Source organism: Aedes albopictus, chromosome 1 (genome assembly GCF_035046485.1).
Source record: "Aedes albopictus strain Foshan chromosome 1, AalbF5, whole genome shotgun sequence".
NCBI lineage: Eukaryota > Metazoa > Arthropoda > Insecta > Diptera > Culicidae > Aedes > Aedes albopictus.
In genome coordinates, this window is record NC_085136.1 from 100,807,251 (window position 1) to 100,833,391 (window position 26,141).

Genomic DNA, 26,141 nt, shown 5'->3' on the forward strand with positions numbered 1-26,141 from the left:
GAATTCCGGGATTAAATATAATAACACATTCTTGAGAAAATGTTATCTTTAAACGTAGCAAAGAACAGTTCTGATTTTTATTCAAAACCCTCTCCTTTTAAAAAAATACTGCTCAAATCATTTGCCAGAATAAGATTTGCAATGACACCACTGATGATTTACAGTGCAAAAAACGATGATACTGATGGATTAGAGACCACCGGTGCGCAAAGGCGACCGATAATTATTTTACTCACACGGAAACGAACGACCGGTGCGAAAATGGGTGGGTAACGAAATAAAAAATCGTTAATGACGTGCTGTTTCGTGTGTAGTATGGAGCCCACGCGTGGGTTTGGTCTAAGATGCTACACTAGGCGCACCACGATGGCGCAATGTACGTTCAGCGAGCATGTCTGGGTCATATTGACCCCAACATCCTACTAGGGTTAATCATCTATTTTCTATCTTGATCTATCTGCGATGATGCGTCATTTTCTCCTATAATAAATCGTTTTTATTTTCTCTAATTATTCTTCCAATTTTTCATCCTTTGCCATGAATATCAATGTAATAAAAGCTGATTTTCTACTAGATTTCAGCATGATAACATCGGCACCATATTTTTTTTCTCTAATTAATTAATCCAAATTAAGCCACTGCGTTCAATAAGCTGAACTTTTGTGGCATCTTTGGCACCATTTTAGTTCCGTGCAGTATATATCCCACCCATCCATTTCACATCCCACAACCCTTCCCGATACCACACGATACAGCACCTCGAGTTCAACCCGACATTCGACGCTGGCTGGTGGTGTCTACATTCCATTACTAATCGTACCAAACTTGTCCGCTTTCATTTTCTCTTTTTCCATGGCGCGCTGCCGGTATCTGGTCATGGTGTTCGACGACAACGCTGACACTGGCAAACCACCCCGCGTTAATCCCTCGGCCAACACCACTACTACTTGCTGATACTGCTGCTGCTATCAATCTGCCATCGACATCGGACACGGAATCGGATTCACCGACAGACCCCTGCTCAAACAGATCAAAAACTCGGCCGAGTCGCACATTGTGCTGGATTGTACCACCGAGAAAATCTACGAGGTGCTCAAACAGGCTCAGCAGATTGGCATGATGAGCGATTACCACAGTTATTTGATCACGTCGCTGGTGAGTAACTAACTCCGACTAATTTTCAATTCCGATTTTATTTTTATGTGCTTAAGATAAGTGATTCCTAAGGAATTATCGGAGGTATTCTTACAAAATTCCTTCCAAGGAATCCCTCGGGGAACTTCACAGTTAATTTCTCAGCAAATCCCTTTCTTGGGGATCTCTCATGGAATTTCTCAGAAATTTTGTCAGAGAATTTCCAGAAATTTTCTGTTCGAAATCCACAGGGAATCCCTTAGGGAGTTTATCAGCGAATAACCCCTAATTTTCCTCGGTTCGTTAATTACTCCTACTGTAATAAACAATTGAGAGCACCTGCTATGTTGTGTATCCAAAAGTTAAAAAATAAGTGCTCCACTTAAAATCCTTAACTAACACCGGGCGTTTTTCCATTCCCTTCATTTTTCTCATCACTTTCAGGACCTGCACACCATCAGCCTGGACGAGTTCAAGTACGGTGGCACCAACATCACCGCGTTCCGGTTGGTTGACCCGGAAAATCCGGAGGTGGCACAAGCGATCCACAACTGGACCCTGGGTGAGGCGCGGCTTGGCAAGAAGATTGACTTCAAAACAACGGTAAGTTAAAAGAAGAAGATACCTGCTTGGGCAGAAACGCACCGGCACAGAAACAGAGGAATCTTTTGATTTACTTCCGATTTCTTTTTTGCCAATTTGCTCGGTGGCGATGGATTTTCGCGGAGCCGATTTCCGGTTCGACCGGAGGAGAGTACTGTGGAGCGGGGGCAGTGGGCAAATAAAGGCCGAGTGGAATCGATTTAATTTTCTTCCGGTTTGTTGTTTTTACTTGGCAATGGGCGTATACCTTACAGTGGAAACTGGGAAAGATGCAGTCAAGTGAATTTAAGGCGTCGATTGAACTTAAATTGATTTTGCCATTCTATTTGTATAGTAATGTCCAATTTAACCCTTTGGAGCCGGAGGGGTCATATATGACCCCAACATAGAAACGGCTGTATAAATTCACCCATTCGATAAAACAGAATACTGTCTTCAGCAAAGTTGTTGCAAATTGAGTCCCCTATAAGGGAAAAATTGGGATACTTGTATTTGGGACTTCATTGATAACCCAGAACATCCTGAACACCATGAAATTTGAAAAAAACGAAATAATTGACATACCAGTTGTTCTAAAAGCTAAATTTGGATGTGGGTTTCGTTTATATGTATCCATTTAGCCTTTATCAAGAATATCAAAAGGTGTTTTATATTCTGAAATGTTCTAGGTGTTCCAAACTGTCCTGTAGTGAAGTCCTTCAAATCTACAAGAATAATTTTATGTATTTTCGCCACAACTAATAGCATTGTATAAGATACTGGGATCCGTGAAGCTCTTGACATTTACAATGTCATTTATAGACGCTATAGTGATATTCCAGGTCAGCCAAACTACCTTAGAGTTAAGGACTTCACTGCCGTTCTACGCCCAATTGTCCCATGTTATATGGGAATCCCATATAACATGGGACAACTATGTGTAGAATCAGGTCTACACTCGTAACAGTATCAATTTCTGTTAAACTGAGAAACGCTACATAATCAATCGCAGTTACTGCAACAATCTGAAGTCTAAGAGCTAATTATAAACATTTGGGACATCTAGGATCGTCCAAACTGTTCTATAATAATGCCCTTCAAATCTACAAGAAAAACTTTGTGTTTTCACCATAAGTAATTGCACAGGATCGGCTAAGATCCGTGAAACTCTTGGAATCTCAAATGTCATTTAGAGACACTATGGGAATGTTCCAGGTCAGCCAAACTATCCATGAGTTCAGAACTTCCGGTCTACACTCGTAACATCAGCTATATCTGACATACTGAGTAACGTTTCATAATCAATAGCGGTGACTGGACCAACCTTAAGTCTACTATAATTTTTATGAACCTTTAGGACATTGAGGGTCGTCCAAACTATCCTGAAGTTTAGCTCTTGATAGTAACAGTAGTTAGTCTCACAATGAACTTTAGACTGTAATCTGTTATGATAGTTTTGAGATGTTCCAGATCAACATCACTACTCCGGAGATCATAGCTTCAGGTCTACACTAGTGATAATAGCTTTTGCCACTACGTTAAGGTGTAACATAATCCACTGTATTTACCAAAGCAGTTAGAGGAACAATACGCGTTGTTATATATTTTTGGGATATTATGGGCTCCTTACTGTTATGAAGCTTTGTTGATAAAAACAACAACTGTAACTTTCAGAAGACTTGTTGGACATGATAGATTGCAAATCATAGCATTTAATGTAAGAAGTTACCGTTACACTCGTAAACTTTGGGATCTAAACTCAAGAACAGTTTGGATGGCCTAGTATATCCCGACTGATCTGATACTGTCTATTGAATTTTCAGATGACTTACTGGATAGATTACAAATCGCAGCTTTGTATAATGAAATCAGTTACCGTTACACCCGCAGACTTTAGGATCTAAACTCAAGAACAGTTTGGATGACCTAAGATATCCCGACTGATCTAATATTGTCTATTTATCTTCCAGAAGACTTGCTGGACATGATAGATTACAAATCGCAGCTTTGTATAATTAAATCAGTTACCGTTACACCCATAGACTTTAAGATCTAAATTCAAGAACAGTTTGGATGATCTGGGATATCCCGAATGATCTGTTACTGTCTATTGAATTTTCAGAAGACTAACTAGACGTGATAGATTTCAAATCGCAGCTTTGTATAATGAAATCAGTTACCGTTACACCCGCAGACTTTAGGATCTAAACTCAAGAGCAGTTTGGATGGCCTAAGATATCCCGACTGATCTAATATTGTCTATTTACCTTCCAGAAGACTTGCTGGACATGATAGATTACAAATCGCAGCTATGTATAATGAAATCAGTTACCGTTACACCCATAGACTTTAAGATCTAAATTCAAGAACAGTTTGGATGATCTAGGATATCCCGAATGATCTGTTACTGTCTATTGAATTTTCAGAAGACTTACTGGACATGATATATTTCAAATCGCAGCTTTGTATAATGAAAGAAGTTACCGTTACAGCCATAGACTTAACGATCTAAACTCAAGAATAGTTTGGATGACCTAGGATGTCCAGAAAAATATTCCGCATAATATTCTACCGTTTTTATACTCTTGAATACCTAACCTACAGAAAAACGTAGAAAAAAACGCCAGGAGAACGCTTGGAAAAATTCCGGCTTCAAAGGGTTAAGGGAAACAATATACCTATACTTTCTATTGTGTTTCCAGTTCAAAACCGAATTAGCGACATTTTTTCTTTTACTTCCGCTGCTTTTGCCTTGCGTTATACACTATGTCGGAAGTGGGGCGCTGAATAGAATACCAGGTGTAGAATACAGCGCCCCACTTCCGACATTGTGTTTAACGTAAGGCAAAAGCAGCGCAAGTAAAAGAAAAAATGTCGCTAATTCGGTTTTGAACTGGAAACATAATACATCACTCCGATTTCGAGATTTCTTTATGATTTACACATCGCTTGCGGGGATGGGAACACTCACTTGCAACGAGTTACATTCACTTGCTTTTTTTCTCAGCTCAGAAGCGTCTAATCAAGAAGCGATGTATGGGCGACTTTTGCCTTGTGATTTCGTCTAAAAATTCACCGAATAGAGTAAGGGTCGCACACGAATCCCAAGGTCGTGACAGAGCGGTGAAAGTGACTCTCCACGAGGTGAGTGTAATTTACATTCACCTCGTGGAGAGTTGCCTTAGCAGCTCCCTCACGACTTCGGTATGCGTGTGCGACCCCTACTCTATTCGGCAAAGTTTTATACGAAATCACAAGGTAAAAGTCGTCCATACATCGTTTCTTGGTTGCACGCTTCTGAGTTGAGAAAACTGCAAGTGAGTGTAACTCTTTCCAAGTGAGTGTTTCCATCCTTGATCGCTGGTACTGGCAAATAGCTCATAACAGCAATAAAAATTTATACAAGAGTCTTAGTTAAAATCTTGGTATAAAATGGACTATGCCGGGGCCCGTGGCGTAGTTGGTCACACGTTCGCTTCATATGCGGATGGTCATGTGTTTGATTCCCAGCCCCGGCACTTGCAATTTTTCGTCAGTTGGTCTTCATCGAGAGCGACTGACACTGACCCTCTTCTGAGCCCCATGGCTCAAACGGACCCGGATACCTGGACATCGGCGAATTGCTACTCATAATGGACCCCCAATCGAACTGAAAAGGAACAACGGCCACCTATCATCCTTGTGCTCATCATTCTACCATGTAGAGTAGAAAAGTGAAAGCAGCAGAAAGGCAACCAGTTCGATAAAGTATAATAGAATACATCTAGGCTGTGTACAATACTGTAGGTACAGCTGTCAATTGAAATCGCTCACGTAGTGCCCTAGTAGACAATAGAGCTGTAAATTAGGTTAAGTGATTAAAACCGTTAAAAAAATGGACTGTTGGTTCTGTAATAGATTGTCTTATCTCAATGTTTACTTAAATATAAGAGCTTCTAATGAATAATACCGTCGTTCGGGGTGACATTGGGCCTAGTGGGTAACATTGGTCCATCCATCCTACGAATTAAATATAAGTCAGAGAATTTGACGATGGATGCCAAGTATCTTAGAATGATGTATTCTTGCAGTTAAGCACACAATATGCATTCTCGTCGTATTCTAACTAAGCGGAATAGTGGTCCAATGTTACCCCACTTTGACCCAATGACACCCCGCACGACGGTATTCCAACAATGCTTTATTCAAGAAACAAAATATAAAGTATTTACGGATGACATCAGAAAAATAACATACGATTTCTGGACTTGTACAGCCACATGCTACTATGGGCTGGCAAGTTATGAGTTCAATGTTTGCTTAGGTAATTGAATCTGCAAGCGTCAGTCTGGAACGCCTTGAATATCTTCTGAAATCACATGAAACGTTTATAAAACACTTTACAGCACCTCTAAAATATCCCTGAAATTCATTGAAGGGCAGTGATGCAAAATGCACTTTTACGAGGCACCTTTCAACCCCCTCAAAACCTCGCTGTATCGTCCCTGAAATCATCCTAAACGCGGTAACGCCTGTGTCACACCACTGAACCTGCAAATCCTCTAAAGTTTCCTGAAATGCCTTTGAAATCCCCCTTAAACCCACTTACACTTACACAGATATTCGCCATCCACCAGGTGTTGCAGAAATGCCGCGTATACAACGTGCCCACAAATCACTTGTTCATAGATTTTAAATCGGCGTATGATATAATCGATCGAAACCAGGCAGACTATACTCCAATTTCCATTCTCAAGTAAATGCTAGTGGAGTTTCTGTAGTATATCCTTTTGGAGTTCCTCCTGGAAGGCATGATAAAGTTTGATTTGGGATAAGCCAAGGCTTTTCTTTGTTTTTTTTCGCCTTGAGTTCTATATGGAATCACAGAAAGGACTTCTAGATGACCCTTGAAGAAATCTCCATGATATAACTGAGGAACTTGAGGAATCCCAGAAGAAATTTGTGAAAAAAAAACTCAATCGAATTTCTGGGAAATTGGTCCTCAAAAACCACTAAAGTTCAGAAAAAAACAACTCTTTGCAGAATCTCCAAAATGAACTTCAAGAGGAATCCCAGTGAACACTTCTTGAAGAACACTAAAAAAATCAGAATCTCACTCTAGCATAGGTTTCTTACAAAGAATATCTTCAGAAATCTCAGAAAGAACTAATTGAGCAATCTCAGAATAGCACTCTGGCGGAATCCCAAATAAAAATCGGGAAACAGGGCAGGCTCCAAGAGTCACACGAAAAGAAAGTTCTGAGGAAGTCTCGGGAAAACTTCTAAAAAACAGTAAAATCCCCAGTTGTAATCTTACAAGGAACTCTTCTTCAGGCAAACTGAGAAGAAATTTCTGGCGAAATCCCACAAAAATAACAAGAGGCACCCCAAGAACGCCTTGAAAAAAAATAGATGGATCTCTATGAGAAACGCTGGACAAAAAAGGTCAGAAAAAAATATAAGAATAAATTACAGGACGAATGCATGAAGAGAGTTAAGAAGTATTCGCAGAAAAAAAAATCTCTGATGGATCTTCTGAAAAAGTCGCAGAAGAAATTCAAGGAAAGAGCTGAGAAGGAATGCCCGAAAAATCATAGAAAATCTCCAAGACAAATTTCAGAAAGCATCCCTTGAGGAATCTTGATAGTAGTTTTTAGAAAAAAATCCAGCAAAATGCATCATAAAGATTTTCGAAGAATCTCTAGATCAATCTCGATTATCTGCAGGAGATTGTCCAGAAAGAGTCAAGAAAAAATCCAAGAACAATCTCCCTGAATATTCTCAGCAGGACCTTCCGGGGAAAAATAAAGATAAGTTTCTGGAGAAATGCTGAAAAAATGATGAAAAATGAATCCCAGATTCATGTCGTATCCTATCGAACTAACAAAAAATCCTTCCCGAGACCACTGTGCGGATGCTGTGAGTTACACGGTTTCAAGTAGCAACTGAACGTTGTCAAACCAACATTCCTCTCTCTCTTTGGCCAAATCCCTTATCGTTGGTTCTCTGTGATTTTTTAAGGTTATGGTCACAGAGTTCCAACTACGATAACCATACAATCTTTGGTTTACTTTGCCTCTGCAGAAACGTTTTTGAAATTCCTTCATGGATTCCTTTGGAAATTCCTTTTTGGATTCTTTCAAAAATTCCCTCTACGGATTGTTTTAAAAAATATTCCTGGGAACTTTTTTTTTCAGCAATTCCACAAGGATTGTCCCAGAAATTTCTAAAAGATTGTTTTTAGAAAATTTTGCATAGAATGCTTCAGAAGTATTTCTAGGAATTCTTTCAGAAATTCTATTAGTCATTCATCTTCAGAATTCTCGAAGGATTCCTTTGGACATACTTCCATAGATATTTTCTAAAGAAATTCCTGCGTTTCCTAAATTATTCATTCATTGAGAAAATTGTCCAGGGAGGAGAGTGACATTTGTGAAGTTTTTTATAAAGTGAAACCACTGGACGGAATTCGTACGGGATTCAGTGGAATCTATGGACGGGATTCAGTGGAACAACTGCCCAGACAACCAGTAAGATGTTGCATAAGATTATAAAGTGGAGGCCATATGCGTGCATGCCTTCATTTAGGCGCAAGTAAAATTTACGCATATCGCCTCCGGTTTGGCATCCTTTACAACATCTTGTACGATCACTGGTTGACTGGGTGGACGGGATTAAGTGGAATCCCTGGACGAGATTCAGTGGAATACCTGAATGGGATTCAGTGGAATCCTTGGAAGGGATTCAGTGGAATCCCTGAACAGGATTCAGTGGAATCCCTGGACGGGGTTCAGTGGAATTCCAGGACGGGATACACTGGAATTCCGGGACGGGATTCAGTGAAATCCCTGGACGGGATTCAGTGAAATCCCTGGACGGGATTCAGTGAAATCCCTTGACGGGATTCATTGGAATCCCTGGACGGGATTCACTGGAATTTCTGGACGGGATTCACTGGAATCCCTGGACGGGATTCACTGGAATCCCTGGACGAGATTCACTGGAATCCCTGGACGGAATCCACTGGAATCCCTTGACGGGATTCACTGGAATCACTGGACGAGATTCACTGGAATCCCTGGACGGGATTCACTGGAATCCCTGGACGGGATTCACTGGAATCCCTGGACGGGATTCACTGGAATCCCTGGACGGGATTCACTGGAATCCCTGGACGGGATTCACTGGAATCCCTGGACGGGATTCACTGGAATCCCTGGACGGGATTCACTGGAATCCCTGGACGGGATTCAGTGGAGTCCCTGGACGGGATTCAGTGGAATCCCTGGACGGGATTCAGTGGAATCCCTGGACGGGATTCAGTGGAATCCCTGGACGGGATTCAGTGGAATCCCTGGACGGGATTCAGTGGAATCCCTGGACGGGATTCAGTGGAATCCCTGGACGGGATTCAGTGGAATCCCTGGACGGGATTCAGTGGAATCCCTGGACGGGATTCAGTGGAATCCCTGGACGGGATTCAGTGGAATCCCTGGACGGGATTCAGTGGAATCCCTGGACGGGATTCAGTGGAATCCCTGGACGGGGTTCAGTGAAATCGCTGGACGGGATTCAGTGGAATCCCTGGACGGGATCCAGTGAAATCCCTGGACGGGGTTTAGTGGGATTTCTGGACGGGATTCACTGGAATCCCTGGACGGGATTCAGTGGAATCGCTGGACGGAGTTAGGTGGAATTTCTGGACGGGATTCAGGTCAGGAATCCCTGGTCCGGATTCACTGGAATCCGTGGATGGGATTCAGTGAAATCACTGAACGATATTCTGTGGAATCACTGGACAAGATTAAGTGGAATCCCTTGACGGGATTCAGTGAAATCCCTGGATAGGAGTCAGTGGAATCCCTGGACGGGATTCTGTGGAACCACTGGACAAGATTCAGTGTAATCGCTGGACGGAATTCAATGGAATCCCTGATCGGCATTCACTGCAATTCCTGGATGGGATTCAGGGGAATCCCTAGACGAAAATCTGTGGAATCCCTGGACGACATTCAGTGGAATCCCTGGAATTGATACAGTGGAATCCCTGGACTTGATTTAGTGGAATCCCTGAATGGGACTCAGTGAAATCCCTGGACGGGGTTCAGTGAAATCCCTGGACGGGATCAGTGAAATCCCTGGACAGGAGTCAGTGGAATCCCTGGACGGGATTCAGAGAAATCTCTGGAGGGGGTTAGTGGAATTTCTGGACGAGATTCACTGGAATCCCTATACGGGATTCACTGGAATCCCTGGATGGGATTCAGTGAAATCTCTGGACGGGGTTCGGTGGAATTTCTGGACGGGATTCAGTGGAACCACTGAACGGGATTCTGTGGAATCACTGGACAAAATTCAGTGGAATCCCTTGACGGGATTCAGTGAAATCCCTGGACGGGGTTCAGTGGAATCCCTGGGCGAGATTCAGTGGAATCCCTGAACGGGATTCGGTGGAATACGTGAACAGGATTCAGAGAATATCATTTGGAAATTTTTGGAGAAATTCTGTTAACTTTCTGGGGTTTCATTTTGAAATTATTCCAGAGAATCCTTCTACATTTCTTCCAGGAATTCCTTACGAAAATAACACTAGTCCCCAAGATTTTATTTTTCGACACACAAGATTTTTTTTTGAGAATTTCCCCTAGATTCCTTTCGAAATTGCTCCATGAATGCTTTTATAAAATCCCGCAGGGAACCATTTCTAAATTTCTTCATTTTGTTTCGTTTAATTCCTTTAGAAATTTTCCAGAGATTTCTCGTAAAATTTCTCAGAGGATATTTTTTGAAAATCTTCCATGGATTCCATCTGAAATAGTTCCATGTATTCCAGTATAAATTTTCAAGGGCGCTGAAAATCATGAAAGGATTCCTACAAAAAAAATTGGTATTTATTATCGAAGTTATGTTTTGAAACTTTTCAGCGGTATTTTAATTTTTTTTCAACAGCTAGTTTTGTGATAATAATTTCTCCTGAAACACTCTACATGGATTTCCCCAGTTATTCCATCATGAAATAATTCTTTCGTTCATCTTCCAAGAATATTTATCTTCATGAATTCTTTCAGCGATTCCTGCAGAAAAATAGGAATTCATAATACCATCAGAATTTTTTTCAAGAATTCCTTTAGAAAATTTTCCATCGATTCCTTCCAGAATTGCTTCTTGAGTTTCCTTAGAAATTACTCCATAGTTTTTTTTTCTGAAAATCTTATAATGATTCTTTGAATTTGTACTCCACGAGCTCCTTTATTTAATCGTCCAAGGATTCTTAAAGAAAATATTCCGTCGATTGCTTTAGAAAGTCTTCAACGGATTCTTTAGAAAACCAATTCTTAAATATTTCTTTGGAAAGTCTCCCATGTTTTTTTTTGAATTCTCCAGAAGTTTCTCCAGAGTGGTTTTCTGAAAGTTTCTAAAACATCAAGAAATCCTTCAGAAATTTAGCCAAGAAATCTTATAGAAAAACAAACAATAGGGTCTTGTACCATTTGGGCAGGTGTACCTATTTTGGGCACTTGTCGCTATAACTAAGTCAATTTCAAACCGATTGATTTGAATTTTCGTACAGAGTTAGATACTGTACGTGCCTAACTCTGGACAAAATTTCAAATCAATCGGTTTGAAATTGACTTAGTTATAGCGACAAGTGCCCAAAATAGGTACACCTGCCCAAATGGTACAAACCCCTATCATTCAGGGATTAATTGAGAAAAGTATTCCAGAGATTTACTCGAAAATTCCATCATGAACTTTCAGAAATTCCTCCAAAGTTTCCTCCACAAATTACTTCAAACATTTTGTCATAAACTATCCATAGATTTGCTTAGTAATTCCTCCATAGATTCTTTCAAAATCGCTTCCAGGATTCTTTCAAAGAGTATCTCATGGATCCCTTCAAAGATTCCAGCAGCGAGGCCTTCAAAAAATCTTCCAAATAGGTATTTTAACGAAAATTTATTCTGAATTAAAGGAATTCTTCTGAGAATTTATTGAGAAATTTTTATGGGAGTACTTTCACAAAATCTTCTATTGAACCCTTGAAAAATTCCTCAAAAGTCTCCAAAAAATATTCTCCCAAGAAATCCTATAGAGAAACTCCAGAAATTCCTACAACATTATTGAATGATTTTTTTAAACCTTCAACCTTTTTTCCAAGGATTACTTCCTTGGATTGCTTCCTCAATCATCCAATCATAATATCTCAAATATCTTTACCTACAAATCCAAACTCTCTTCAACTTTTCCGATAATATTACCGACAACACCCCATCATCAGGCTTCCCAACTAATTGATTCCATAAGAAAACTGTCACCCAACTCGGATCGTATATCACCCCCAATAACAGTCCAGATTGCGCCAGATATCGGGATTCAACTTCCTTGACTCCCGCCAAAACCACGGACACAAAGGAAACGGAATCCAATCACCGCATCCGATGGACAAGTTTCATCAAGAATGTCACGACAAGAATTTCCCACCAAACCCGAGCGAGAGAAAGTCGTTTCCGCAATCAGCAGAAAACTATCAATTTCTTCCCCAACCCATCAACCAGTAGCCACGCTCGACCAGACGCCAATGTCAATCAGCATCATCATCCACTGACTGCTGGAACCATTCCGGGCAGCACCACAACAGGTTCGATCCCAATACCGCAAATAACCCATTTCTCCAATGGATGCCTCCCCCTCCTGATCCAACAGAACTACACTCCCGGATAACAGTGGATTTATGTCGGCTTCACCGGATTCTGAGCCGGGACGCTTTCCTCCGGATTCCGAAAGAGCGGAAACTGAGCCAGGAGTGAGAGAGAGAGAGACAGAGCGAAAAAAAAAATCCTGACAAGCCCGATAACTGCCCGAAATCCCGCTTTATGAGACCATTAATTTCCAGTTTAGTCCCCGCCGCGCTAAACCCGACAAGAGGATCCATTTTTCACATGCAACACACCGCAGCTACAACAACCAGCAACAACAACAACATCTACGGTGGAGTCCAGAGAATGCGAGCCCACTCCGGAGGAAACGGAAGATCTCCTTTTCGCGTTCGTTGTGAGGGAAGGGTTGGCAGAAAAAAAAAAATCTGATATTTTAGGGGAATTGGGGTGAAATGCATTTTCAGGGACAGGGATTCCTCAAAGGATTCCAAGGATTTTTTTCCATGAGTTTCTCTATAAATTTCTTCAAGCATCCTTGAGTTTTTTCTTCCGAAATTTTCAAGCGATACTTAATTAAAATCATTCAAGACTGTTACCGGTACTTAGAAGGAGCAGAAAACCCTGATCCATTGGGTTTTTTTTTTTTCAGCAATTCCGCAGACATTCCTCCAGGAATTTCTCAAGGAATTCATCTGAGAATTCCTATAGGAATTGTTGTGGGAATTCCTCTAGTAATCCCTCTAGGAATTCCTCTGGATATTCCTCCAAGAATTCCTCTAGGAATTTCTCTAGAAATTCCTCTAAAAATTCATCTAGGAATTCCCCTAGGAATTCCCCTAGGAATTCCTTCAGGGATTTCTCTGGAAAATCCTCCAGGAATTCCTCCAGGAATCTTCCAAGAATTCCCATGAGAATTCTTCCAAAAAATTCATCTAGGAACTCCTCTAGGAATTCCTCTAGGAATTCCTTTAGGAATTCTTCTGGGATGTTCTCCAGGAATTCGTCTAGGAATTCCTTTGATACTTTCTCCAGGAATTCATCTGGGAATTCCTCCAGGAATTCATCCAGGAATTCATCCAGGAATTCCTCCAGGAATTCATCCAGGAATTCCTCCAAAAAAATCCTCTAAAAAAATCCTCTAGGAATTCCTCCAGGCATTCCTCTGAAAGTTCCTCCGGGAATTCAAATGAAAATATCTCCAGAAACCTCTTGAAGGTTTCTCCAGGAATTCCTACAAGACTTCCTCTGGGAATTCCTCTGAATATTCCTCTAAAAATATCTCTGGAAATTCCTCCAGCAATTGCTCTGGAACTTCCTCCAGGAATTGCTCTGGAAACTCCTCTGGGAATTCCTCCAGAAATTCCTCTAGGAATTCCTCCGGGAATTCGTCTAGGAATTCCTCTGATACTTTCTCCAGGAAATCCTCTGGGATTTCCTCCAGGAATTCATCCGACAATTCATCCAGGGATTCCTCCAGGCATTCATCCAGAAAGTCCTCTAAGAATTCCTACAGGCATTCCTCTTAAAATTCCTCCGGGAATTCATATGAAAATTTCTCCAGAAACCCCTCTGAGGATTTCTCCAGAAATTCCTACCGGAATTCCTACAGGACTTCCTCTGGGAATTCCTCTGGAAATTCCTGTAACAATTTCTCTGGGAATTCCTCCAGCAATTGCTCTGAAAATTACCCCAGGAATTTCTCTGGAAATTCCTCCAGGAATTGCTCTGGAAATTCCTCCGGGAATTCCTCTGGGAATTCCTCCAAGGATTCCTCTGGGAATTCCTCCAAGGATTCCTCTGGGAATTCCTCCATGAATTCCTCCAGGAAATCCTCCATGAATTCCTCCAGGAATTCCTCCAGGAATTCCTCCAGGAATTCCTCCAGGAATTCCTCTGGAAATTCATCAAAGAATTCCTCTTGGAATTCCTCCGGGAATTCCTTTTGTAATTCATCCAGGAATTCCTCTTGGAATCCTACAGGAATTCCTCTTGGAATCCAACAGGAATTCCTCTTGGAGTTCCTCCAGGAATTCATCTTGGAGTTCCTCCTGGAATTCCTCAATGAATATCTCTGAGAATTCCTCCACAACCTCTGAGAATTCCTTCAGAAATTCCTCTGGAAATTCCTCCAGGACTTCCTCTGGGAACTCCCCCAGGAAATCCTCTGAAAATTCCTCCATGAAATGCTCTGGGAATTCCTCCAGGGATTCCTCTGAGAATTTCTACAAGGATTCCTCTGGGATTCCTCTAGGAATTTCTCCAGGGATTTCTCTGGGAATACCTCCAGGGACTCCTTTGAGAATTCCTCCAGGGATTACTCTGGGAATTCCTCCAGGAATTCCACTGGAAATTCCTGTAACAATTTCCTTGGGAGTTCCTCCAGCAAATGCTCTGAAAATTCCTCCAGGAATTCATCTGGAAATTCCTCCAGGAATTGCTCTGGAAATTCCTCTGGGAATTCCTTCGAAGATTTCTCTGGGAAGTCCTCCAGGAATTCCGCCAGGGGTCCCTCTGGAACTTTATCAAAGAATTCCTCTTGGAATTCCTCCAGGAATTCCTTTTGTAATTCCTCCAGGTATTCTTCTTGGAATCCTCTAGGAATTCCTTCAGGAATTCCTCTGAGAATTTCTCTGGGAAGTTCTCCAGGAGTTCGTCTACGAATTCTTTCTCCAGGAATTCCTGTGGCAATTCTTCCAGGAATTCATCCAGGAATTCCTCCAGGATTTCATCCAGGTATACCTCTGAGAATTCCTCCAGGCATTTTTCTGAAAGTTCCTCCGGGAATCCAAATGAAAATATCTCCAGAAACCCCTCTGAAGATTTCTGCAGAAATTCCTCTGGGAATTCCTCCAGGAATTGCTCTGGAAATTCCTCCAGGAATTCCTCTGGGAATTTCTCCAGAAATTCCTCTGGGAATTCCTCCAGAAATTCCTTTATGAATTCCTCCAGAAATTCCTTTGTGAATTCCTCTGGGTATTCCTCCAGGAATTCGTCCAGGCATTCCTCTGGGAATTCCACCAGGAATTCCTCTGAGGATTCCACCAGGAATTCCTCTGGGGATTCCCCCGGATATTCATCAAGGATTTCCTTTTGGAATTCCTCTTGTATTCCTCCAGGAATTCCTTTCAGAATTCCTCCAGGAATTCCTCAAAGAATATCTCTGAGAATCCCTCCAGAAACTTCCCTGCGAATTCCTTCAAGAGTTCAAAAGTAGATTCCTTCAGGAATTCCTATGGAAACTCCTCCAGGAATTCCTCTGAAAACTCCTCCAGGAATTCCTCTGAAAATTCCTCCAGGAAATGTTCTGGGAATACTCCCAGGGACACCTATGAGAATTCCTCTTGAGAATCGTCTGGGCGTTCCTCCAGGAATTCCTTTGGGAATTTCTTCTGGAAATTTTTCGGGAATTCTTCCAGGAATTCCTCTAGGAATTCCTCCAGGAATCCCTCTAGGAAATCCTCTGGGAATTCCTCTAGGAATTCGTCCAGGAATTCCTCTGGGAATTCTTTTAGGATTTCCTCTAGGAATTCCTCAAGTAATTCCTCAGGGAATTCCTCCTGGGATGCCTCTAGGAATTCATCCAGGAATTCCTCCAGAAATTCCTCCAGGAATTTCTCTGAGAATTTCTCCAGGAATTTCTCAGGGAATTCCTCCAGGAATTCCTCTGAAAATTCCTCCAGGAATTCTTCTGAAAATTCCTCCAGGAATTCCTCTGAAAATTTCTAAAAAAAAAAAACATTTTGTAATTCCTCCAGGAATTCTTCTGGGAATTCCTACAGAAACTCCTGTAGGAATTCCAAAAGGACTTCTTCTGGGAATTCCTGCAGGAATTTCTCCACAAAATTCATAAACATTTTTCCATAAACCTCCATAACTTTCTCTTCTTGGAATTCCTCTGGGAAGTCCTCCAGGAATTCCTCCAGGTTTCGCTTTGGAAATTCCCACAGAAACTCCACTGTGAATTCCTCCAGAACTTCCTTCACTCTGGAACTCTGGAACTCTGGAAATTCCTCCATAAGCTCCTTCTGAGAATTCTTCCACTTCAAGAAATGTAACTGGGAATTTATCTGGAAATTCTTCTGGAAATTCATCCAGGGTTTTCTCGGGGAATTCCTCCAGAAATTTCTATAGGATTTCCTCCAAGAATCTCTCTGAGTGTCCCTCCAGAAATTCCTCCGGAAATTCCTATGAGAGTTTTTCCAAAAGCTTCTCTGAGAATATCTTCTGGAATTCCTACAGGACTTCCTCTGGGAATTCCAGCTCCAGGAATTTTTCTGGAATTCTTCTAAAAATTTCCCTAATATTTCTTCAGGAATTCCTACAAGACTTCCTCTGAGAATTCCTCCAGAAACTATTCTGAGAATTTCTCCAAGAATTCCTCTTTCAATCTTCTGGGAATTCCTCTGGGAATTCCTCTAGGAATTCCACTATGAATTCCTCTTGAAATTCCTTGAGAAATTTCTCTAGGAATTCCTTGGGGAATTCCTCTACGAATTCTTCTATGCATTCTTCCTTTAGGAATTCCTATAGAAAATCCTTTAGGAATTCATTCAGGAATTCCACCAAGCATTCCATTAAGAATTCCTCCAGGTATTCCTTTAGGAATTCCTTTAGGAATTCTTCCATGAATTCCTTCAGAAATTTCTTCAGGAATTCCTCCAGGAATTCATCCAGGGATTCCTTTAGAAATTCCTCTAGAAGTTCCTTTAGGAATTTCTCCAGGAATTCCTTTGGGTATTCCTCCAGGAATTCTTTTAAGAATTCCTCCAGAAAATTCTTTAGGAATTCCTTAGACATTCCTTCAGGAATTCCTCCAAGAATTCCTTCAGGAATTCCTCCAGGAATTCCTCCAAAAATTTCTCCAGGAATTCCTCCAGAAATTCCTCAAGGAATTCCTCCAGAAATTCCTCCAGGAATTCCTCCAGAAATTCCTCCAGGAATTCCTCCAGAAATTCCTCCAGGAATTCCTCCAGAAATTCCTCCAGGAATTCCTCCAGAAATTCCTCCAGGAATTCCTCCAGAAATTGCTCCAGGAATTCCTCCAGAAATTTCTCCAGAAATTCCTGCAGGAATTTCTCCAGGAATTCCTCCAGAAACTCCTCCAGGAATTTCTCTAGAAATCTCTCCAGGGATTTTTCTGAAAACTCCTCCGGGAATTCCTCTGGAAATTTCTCCAGGAAATGCTCTATTAATACTCCCAGGGACACCTCTGAGAATTACTACAGAGATTCCTTTGGGCTTTCCTCCAGGAATTCCTATGGAAATTTCTCCTAGAATTCCTTCGGGAATTCCTACAGGTATTCTTCTAATAATTCCTACAGGAATTCCTCTAGGAATTCCTCTGGGAATTCCACTAGGAATTTCTTCGGGAGTTCGTCCAGGAATTCTTCTGGGAATTCCTCTAGAATTTCCTCTAGGAATTCCTCAAGGAATTCCTCTGGGAATTCCTCCTGGGGTTCCTCTAGGAATTCATCCAGGAATTCCTCTGGAAATTCCTCCAGGAATTCCTCAGGGAATTTCTCCAGGAATTCCTCTGGGAATTTCTCCAGGAATTCCACCAGGAATTCCTCTAGGAATTCCTCCAGGAATTTCTCTAGGACTTCCTCTGGGAATTCCTGCTCCAGGGATTCTTCAAAAATTTCCCTAATATTTCTCCAAGAATTCCTACAAGACTTCCTCTGAGAATTCCTCTAGAAACTCTTCTGAGAATTTCTCCAAGAATTCCTCTTTAAATCCTCTGGGAATTCCTCTGGGAATTCCTCTAGGAATTTCTCTAGCAATTCCACTATGAATTCCTCCTGAAATTCCTTGAGGAATTCCTCTTGGAGTTCCTTGAGGAATTCCTCTAGATATTCCTTGAGGAATTCCTCTAGGAATTCTTAGAGGAATTCCTCTAGGAATTCCTTGAGGAATTTCTCTAGGAATTCCTTGAGGAATTTCTCTAGGAACTCCTTGGGGAATTCCTCTACGAATTCTTCTATGCATTTCTCTAGGAATTCCTTTAGGAATTTCTTTATGAATTCCACCAAGTATCCATTAAGAATTCCTCCAGGTATTCCTTTAGGAATTCCTCCAGGAATTCCTTTAGGAATTCCTCCAGGAATTCCTTTAGGAATTCCTCCATGAATTCCTTTAGAAATTCCTTCAGGAATTCCTTTAGAAATTCCTTCAGGAATTCCTCCAGGAATTCCTTTAGGAATTTCTCCAGGAATTCCTTTGGGTATTCCTCCAGGAATTCCTCCAGAAGTTCCTCCAAGAATTCCTCCAGAAATTCCTCCAGGAATTCCTCCAGAAATTCCTCCAGGAATTCTTCCAGAAATTCCTCCAGGAATTCCTCCAGAAATTCTTCCAGGAATTCCTCCAGAAATTCCTCCATGAATTCCTCCAGAAATTCCTCCAGGAATTCCTTAAGAAATTCCTCCAGGAATTCCTCCAGGAATTCCTCCAGGAATTCCTCCAGGAATTCCTCCAGGAAATCCTCCAGGAATTCTTTCAGGAATTCCTCCAGGAATTCCTCCAGGAATTTCTCCAGGAATTTCTCCATTAACTCCTCCAGGAATTCTCTAGGGATCTCTCCAGGGATTTCTCTAGAATTATCTCCAGGAAATTCTTCAGGAATTCCTTCAGGAATTTCTCTAGGAATTCTTCCAGAATTTTCGCTAGGAATTCCTCCAGAAATTTCTCTAGGAATCCTCCCAAGAATTTCTCTTGGAATTACTCCAGGGTTTTCTCTAGGAATTCCTCCCGAAATTCCTCTGGGAATTCCTTCAGGAATTCCTCCTGGGCTTCCTCTGGGAGTACCTCGAAGAATTCTTCTAGGAATTCCTCGAAGGTTTTCTATAGGAATTTCTCCTTAAATTCCTCTATGAATTCCTACAGAAACTCCACTGAGAATTCCTCCAGAAACTCTTCTGAATTTCTCCATGAGTTCCTCTTGGAATTCTTTTGGGAATTCCTCTGGGAGTTCTTCTAGGATTTCCACTATGAATTGCTCCAGGAATTCCTTAAGGAATTTCTCCGAATATTTCTCTAGGTATTCCTCCAGGAATTTCTTCAGGAATTCCTTTAGGAATTTCTCTAGGATATCCTCCGGAAATTTCTCTAGGAATTCCTCCTGGAATTTCGCTCGGAATTCCACCAGGAATTTCCTTAGGAATTCCTCCAGGGATTTCTCTAGGATTTCCTCCAGGGATTTCTCTAGCTATTCCTCTAGGTATTCCTCTAGGAATTCCTCTAGAAATTCCTCTGGGAATTCCTTCAGGAATTCCTCTTGGGCTTTCGCTGGGAATACCTTGAAGAATGAAAATTCCTCGAAGGATTCTTCTGGGAATTCATCCTTAAACTCCTCTGGAAATCCCTCCAGGCTTCCCTCTCGGAATTTCTCCTGAAACTCCTCTAGGAATTGCTCTGGTAATTCCTTCAGAATTTTCTCCAGGAATTATTCTGGAACCCTCTGGGAATTTCTACAGAAAGTTCTCTCGGAATTCCTCCAGGAATTCCTCTGGGAACCACTTTAGAAACTCCATAAACTGCATAAACGTTCCTCAATAAACCTCCATAACTCTTCTAGGAATCCCTCTGGGAATTCCTTCAGGAATTCGTCCTGGTTTTCCTGTGGTAATTCCTGCAGAAACTCCACTGAGAATTTATTCTAGAACTTCATTCAGAACTTCCTCCAGGAATTACTCTGGAAATTTTCCTAAAGCTCCTCTGTAATTTACTCTAGGAATTTCTTCATGAGATCTTCTGGGAATTCTCTAGGAATTCTTTCAGAATTTTCTCTAGGAAGTCCTCAAAAAACGTCACTGGGAGTTCATCTGGAAATTCTTCTGGAATATCGCCAGGTGAAAGAATTCTACCAGGTGTTTTTCCAGAATTCCTTAGATGAATTTGTCCTGGCATATATCTGGAAAGATTTTTGAAAATTCCTTCTCAGATCGTTTTAAACATTCTTACATCGTGAAACTCTTCCTAGAATTGTTCCATTGTTCCTAAAACTTCGCAAAATATCCCATTTCACATCAATTCCCCTCAATCGAGAACTGGGTCGACACGACGACGCGAATGTTGAAGGCATTATTCCGTTTCCGTGTCAGTAGTTCTCCTGCTCCTATCACATCCATCCAGAGGACTAGAGGACTAGTAGAGCAAAACGTGGGAATAACTTTGTGTTCGACCAGCGGCGAGCAACGGTCACTATACAACTCTCACACAACAAAAGTGATTTATTGACTGACGAGATATGTTTTATTTATTTTACTTTCGGTGGGTCCCTTCTTCTAGCTAAATAGGGCGAGTTTCCTGGGTTCCCAGGGTCCATGTTTGCCAATGTAGGAGATTTTTTGGAAGGACGGCGACGCCGACGACGACGGTGGATGAGTGCCAATATTTTTGCTGACGTTGCGGACTGTTGACCGATCACGGTCAACCGTTCTGACTGTGTATTGTAGGTGAATGAGAGGCAGACTTTTTGCGTGAGAGGTGCTTACGGACATGGGTGTTAAATTGGGTTGATCTAAGGCACGCTAGAAGGCAATGGTGGAAAAAATGTAATTTCCTTTTTTCTTGCATTTTCATATTAAAAAAAAAATATAAATATATATACAACAGGAGCAAACAATGTGGAATATCTTTGCAAATTCTCGAAAAGAAATAGGAAGGGGCGGAAAATAAACAAAATGAAGCGTAATTAATGAATAAATGTAATTAAAACGGAATAAAACAAATTGAAATAAAATTAAAAAAAAAAAACAAAATAAAAAAAATAAATAATACAACACAATAACAAACATAAAAAAATAGAACAATGTTAAATAACATAAAACAAAATGAAATATGTAAAAATTCGATGAAATATAAAGAATTAAAAAATAGAAAAAGAATTACAAACATTTACTTTAAACCAATGTAAGTTTGTCAATTTCACGTCAATTATAAAACATACGCTAAGTAAGAGAATAAATCAAATTACGAATCGAAATAATTAAGATATATTCACTGATAAAGTAGACTAGAGTACGCACAATTAACAACAACCTCCTTCCGACCTAGTCGTGCCCTTACTCAGACACAACATCGGCCCATTTATCACCATAATAATAACAACAATAACGTCCCACATCTGCCCAGCAGTAGTCAGTGCCAGCGTGGAGTCAGATTCCCGATGTTGTAACACCGTACGAAACCCGAAAACCTGGCGCTCTCTCAGGCTCATAAATCATTTATATGGGATTCATTCCACGTCTCCCCTCCACCACTGACTGTGTCCTCTATCTTTCCTCGACTGCCCTACTACTTGGAGTTTCCATTTATGACCAGCAGCTTCTAACGTTGTATCTGTGTTCTTGAATCTCCCTTTTTCATGCCCGTCGAAAACAAAAAAAAAACATCTGGACATGGACCAAAAACTTCGGACCTGGACCTGGACGTCGGGTTGGCCTCTCTAGGAAAACGTGACTGTTATTAAGGTGAGTAGTTTTCTTGTTTCTAGGCAGCAAATGGCCCAGCGTAAGCAGTTCGAGCTGGCATCGAATCCGGCGGGAGCAATCTATCCAAAGAGGGCGCAAAAATGGGTTCGACGTTTTCCGATTGAGATGTTGGGGACCCGGGAGGGTGGAAATGCCTGAAAGAAAAAAACTTCTGCAATGTGATATCAACTTCTTCATAAACAATTATCGTATAACAATATTTCGTTGATCCCTTCAGTAAAACCGGGACAAGTGTCTGAGAATTTTCTTGATGAATCGTTGTGGAAATTCGTAAGAAATTCCTAAAGGAATTTCTGGAGGAATTCCTGGGAGAATCTTTGGAAGATTCTTGGAGAAATCTTGGAAATTCTCGGAAAAAATCCTGAAGGAATCCCTAGGGGAATTCCTGGAGAAGCCCCTGGAGGAATTCCTGGAGGAATCCCTGGAGGAATTCCTCGAGGAGTCCCTGGAGGAATTCCTGGAGGAATCCCTGGACGAATTCCTGGAGGAATCCCTGGACGAATTCCTGGACGAATCCCTGGACGAATTCCTGGAGGAATCCCTGGACAAATTCCTGGACGAATTCCTGGACGAATCCCTGGAGGAATCCCTGGACGAAATCCTGGAGGAATCTCTGGACGAAATCCAGGAGGAATCCCTAAAGGAATTCCTGGAGGAATCTCTGAAGGAATTCCTGGAGGATTCCCTGAAGGAATTCCTGGAGGAATCCCTGAAGGAATTCCTGGAGGAATCCCTGAAGGAATTCCTGGAGGAATCCCTGAAGGAATTCCTGGAGGAATCCCTGAAGGAATTCCTGGAGGAATCCCTGAAGGAATTCCTGGAGGAATCCCTGAAGGAATTCCTGGAGGAATCCCTGAAGGAATTCCTGGAGGAATCCCTGAAGGAATTCCTGGAGGAATCCCTGAAGGAATCCCTGGAGGAATCCCTGAAGGAATTCCTGGAGGAATCCCTGAAGGAATTCCTGGAGGAATCCCTGAAGGAATTCCTGGAGGAATCCCTGAAGGAATTCCTAGAGGAATCCCTGAAGGAATTCCTGGAGGAATCCCTGAAGGAATTCCCAGAGGAATCCCTGGAGGAATTCTTGGAGGAATCCCTGGACGAATTCCTGGAGGAATCCCTGGACAATTTCCTGGACGAATCCCTGGACGAATCCCTGGAGGAATCCCTGGACGAAATCCTGGAGGAATCCCTGGACGAATCCCTGGAAGAATCCCCGGACGAATCCCTGAAGGAATCCCTGGACCAATTCCTGGAGGAATCCCTGGACGCATTCCTGGAGGAATCCCTGGACGAATCCCTGGAGGAATCCCTGGACGAATCCCTGGAGGAATCCCTGGACGAATACCTGGAGGAATCCCTGGAGAAATTCCTGGAGAAATTACTGGAGGAATTACTGGAGGAATCCCTGTGAGGAATCCCTGGAGGAATCCCAGGAGGAATCCCTAAAGGAATTCCTGGAGAAATTCCTGGACGAATTCCTGGACGAATTCCTGGAGGAATTCCTGGAGGAATTCCTGGAAGAATCCCTGGAGAAATTCCTGGAGGAATCCCTGGAGAAATTCCTGAAGGAATCCCTGGGAAATTTCTGGAGGAATCCTGGTGAAATTCTTGGAGGTACTCCTACGGGGTAATTTTGAGAAAAATAAGTAAAGGAATTCCTGGAGGAATTTTGGGAAAAAATCCCGGAGGAATTCTTGGATGAATTCCTGGTGGTATTCCTGGAGAAATTCCGGGCAATCCCTGGGGGAACTCCTGGAAGAAATCCTAGAGGAATTCGTGGAAGAATCCCTGGAAAAACTCCTGTAGGAATTTTCGGAAAAACACCTTTAGGAATTCCTGGAGGAATTCCCAGAGAAATTCTTTGGAGAATTTTTTAAAGAAATTTTGTGAGAATTTCTGGAGGAATTCTTAGAAAAATTGATGAAGAAATTTCTGGAGGAATTGCTGGCTGAGGGAATATCTGGAAGAAGCCCTGGAGGAATTCTTGGAGAAATTCCTAGATAAATTCGTGGTGGAATTCCTGGAGGAATTCCTGGTAAACTGAAAGGATACGTGGAGGAAAACGTTGAGGCGTTCCTGGAGGAATTTTTAGAAGAATCCCTCTAGGAACTGCTGGAGAATTTCCTGGACAAATTCCTGGGGGAATTCTTGGAGGTATTCCTGAAGGAATTCCTGTAACAGCTCCTAGAGGAATTCATGGAAGTACTCTCAGAGAAAGATTTCTTGGAGGAATTCCTGGATGAATTTTCTGGGAATTCCTTGAAGCATCCCTGGAAGAATTACTGAAGGGATTTCTGTAAGAATCCCTGTAGGATTTCCTGGAGAAATCCCTGGAGAATTTCCTGGAAGAGTTCCTGTTGTTATCCTGTTGTAAGTATAATAATTCAGTAACAAATTTTGAAAACGACGTATAATCAATGCTACACCATTGATTATACGTCGTTTTCAAAATTTGTTATGTACTGAATTGAAGCAATACCTGGAGGAATTCCTTGAGGAAGCTTTAAAGGAATTTCTGGAAGCCTCCCTGAAAAATAAACGTGAAGAAATCTGGAGAATTGAAAGTCATTGTCTATTCTTTTTTTTTTATTTCAATCTACTCAGGTTAGGAATATTCGGTAACCACTTCCTTTGAAGACGATGCGTAGCGTACACTGATTGTTGATGAGAGGACTTGGTCATCCCTCCTTCCCTTTGTTGCCATATGCCCTCCAGACTGGCAATTCAGCGTAATCTGATGGAGAACAGCCCCAGCAGGAGCATCGATGAATGATTTAGGTTCGCTCCTACGACGACGACGGGCAGCGAAATGATTGCTGACATCTCGAGGGGGTGATTTGTCTTGTTATGAGTGGCCCAGCCTCCAGCTGAATTGGACTGACGCAGACCAGTCCAGTCCAGCCAGTTAAAAGCAAAGGCCAAGAGATTTTTGGATGGAACGTGACTGCCTAATTGGCACTTCTTCTCGTTAGTTTTTGGGAATTTCGAGAGCGGGTTTGAAGCTTAATCTGTTTTGATGCAAAAGCTTCTGTCTTGCTGATATATTTAAGGAGATTCGACCGTGAGTTAACTAATAACCAGCTTTTTTGAATATGGTAAGCCAATCAGAAAGGATTTCACTGGGGAATTTTACAATAATTGATAGCTAAAGCTTCTTTCTAATTTCACAATAAATATTCCTTCCAATTTTTAATAATATAGTCCGATCATTCGAAGAGCTACTAATGGATTTGGAAAACTAAGACAAAGAAAGTTTTTGCCTTTCTGGCAAACATTTCAAAAGAAAATCACTCAAGAGAGCTTATCCCTACTTCAAAATGATTAATTGAAATAAAGCAGAGTTTTTATGGAGTTCGTAACAAAGTTTTTCAGGGAGCTCTTCCAAAAGCACGTTCATAATGCCTCCGATAAACCCCCCAAAAGTATCTCTGGAAATTCATTGGGTGCTCCTTCAAAAATTCATCAGGTTTTTCCTCTACAGTTAATCCGGGAGTTCCTCCAGGAAATCCTTTCTCGAAGACCTTCAAGCATTTCCTCCCTAAGTTCCACCGGAAATTCTCTGTGGGCTCCTTCGGAAAATATTCTTGTAGTTTATGGCCTTGCAGGTATTTTGGACAGTCAGTTATGCGTTCACGTTTTGGACTCTTCCATGTTCCATGTAATATTAACCATATACAGGGGATAGACAAAATGATCGGGACAGGCAAAATTTTCACTTTTCAAAAAATGTTCAATTAGCTGTAACTTTTCGAAAAGTGCATCAAATATTCTCAAATTTTTACTGTAAGTTTCTCAACTAGTTGTGTATCAGTGGACAAAATTTGGAAAAGATCGGACAATTCTTCACGGAGTTATAAAGATTTTTGAAAATGATAAAATTATCCGATAGCCAACTTTGAGCTGTTATATCTCCGGATTCAATGAACCGAATGCAATGAAATTTTGTCCATGTATGACTTATATAATGAGCTATGAAACACCATTGACTTAACTTAATATTCTTAACACGGAAGAAAGTTATAACGATTAGATTATTTTTCTAAAAAAACACCAAATTATCCAAAACATCAATATCGTTTCAAAATTCAAGATGCAAATTATAGTTCATTTAGTTTACCTCTAATTGACTTATATATAAATGCGTTTTGAAGGAAAGTAACAACATAGCCGCCAATAAATTGAAAAAGTAATGGGATGCATATTAAAAATAGACCAATTTACTAAAAAATCGTGAAGAAAATAAAATCGCTATAACTTTTTCGCTTGTTGAAAATTTCAAGTTAAGTTAAATGTTTTCCAG

General features: G+C 41.3%; 1 protein-coding gene across 4 annotated transcripts in view; it reads left to right on the plus strand.

Annotated features, from left to right (window-relative positions):
- LOC115260031 (glutamate receptor ionotropic, kainate 2-like) overlaps positions 1-26,141 on the plus strand; it is an 882,928-nt gene that overhangs the window by 615,115 nt on the left and 241,672 nt on the right. For all 4 annotated transcript variants that reach the window (XM_062845093.1, XM_062845094.1, XM_062845095.1 and 1 more), the window contains exons 6-8: positions 1,014-1,155; positions 1,579-1,737; positions 21,800-21,820. In XM_062845093.1, the coding sequence (XP_062701077.1) occupies positions 1,014-1,155; positions 1,579-1,737; positions 21,800-21,820 (322 nt within the window). The remainder of the gene's footprint in view (positions 1-1,013; positions 1,156-1,578; positions 1,738-21,799; positions 21,821-26,141) is intronic.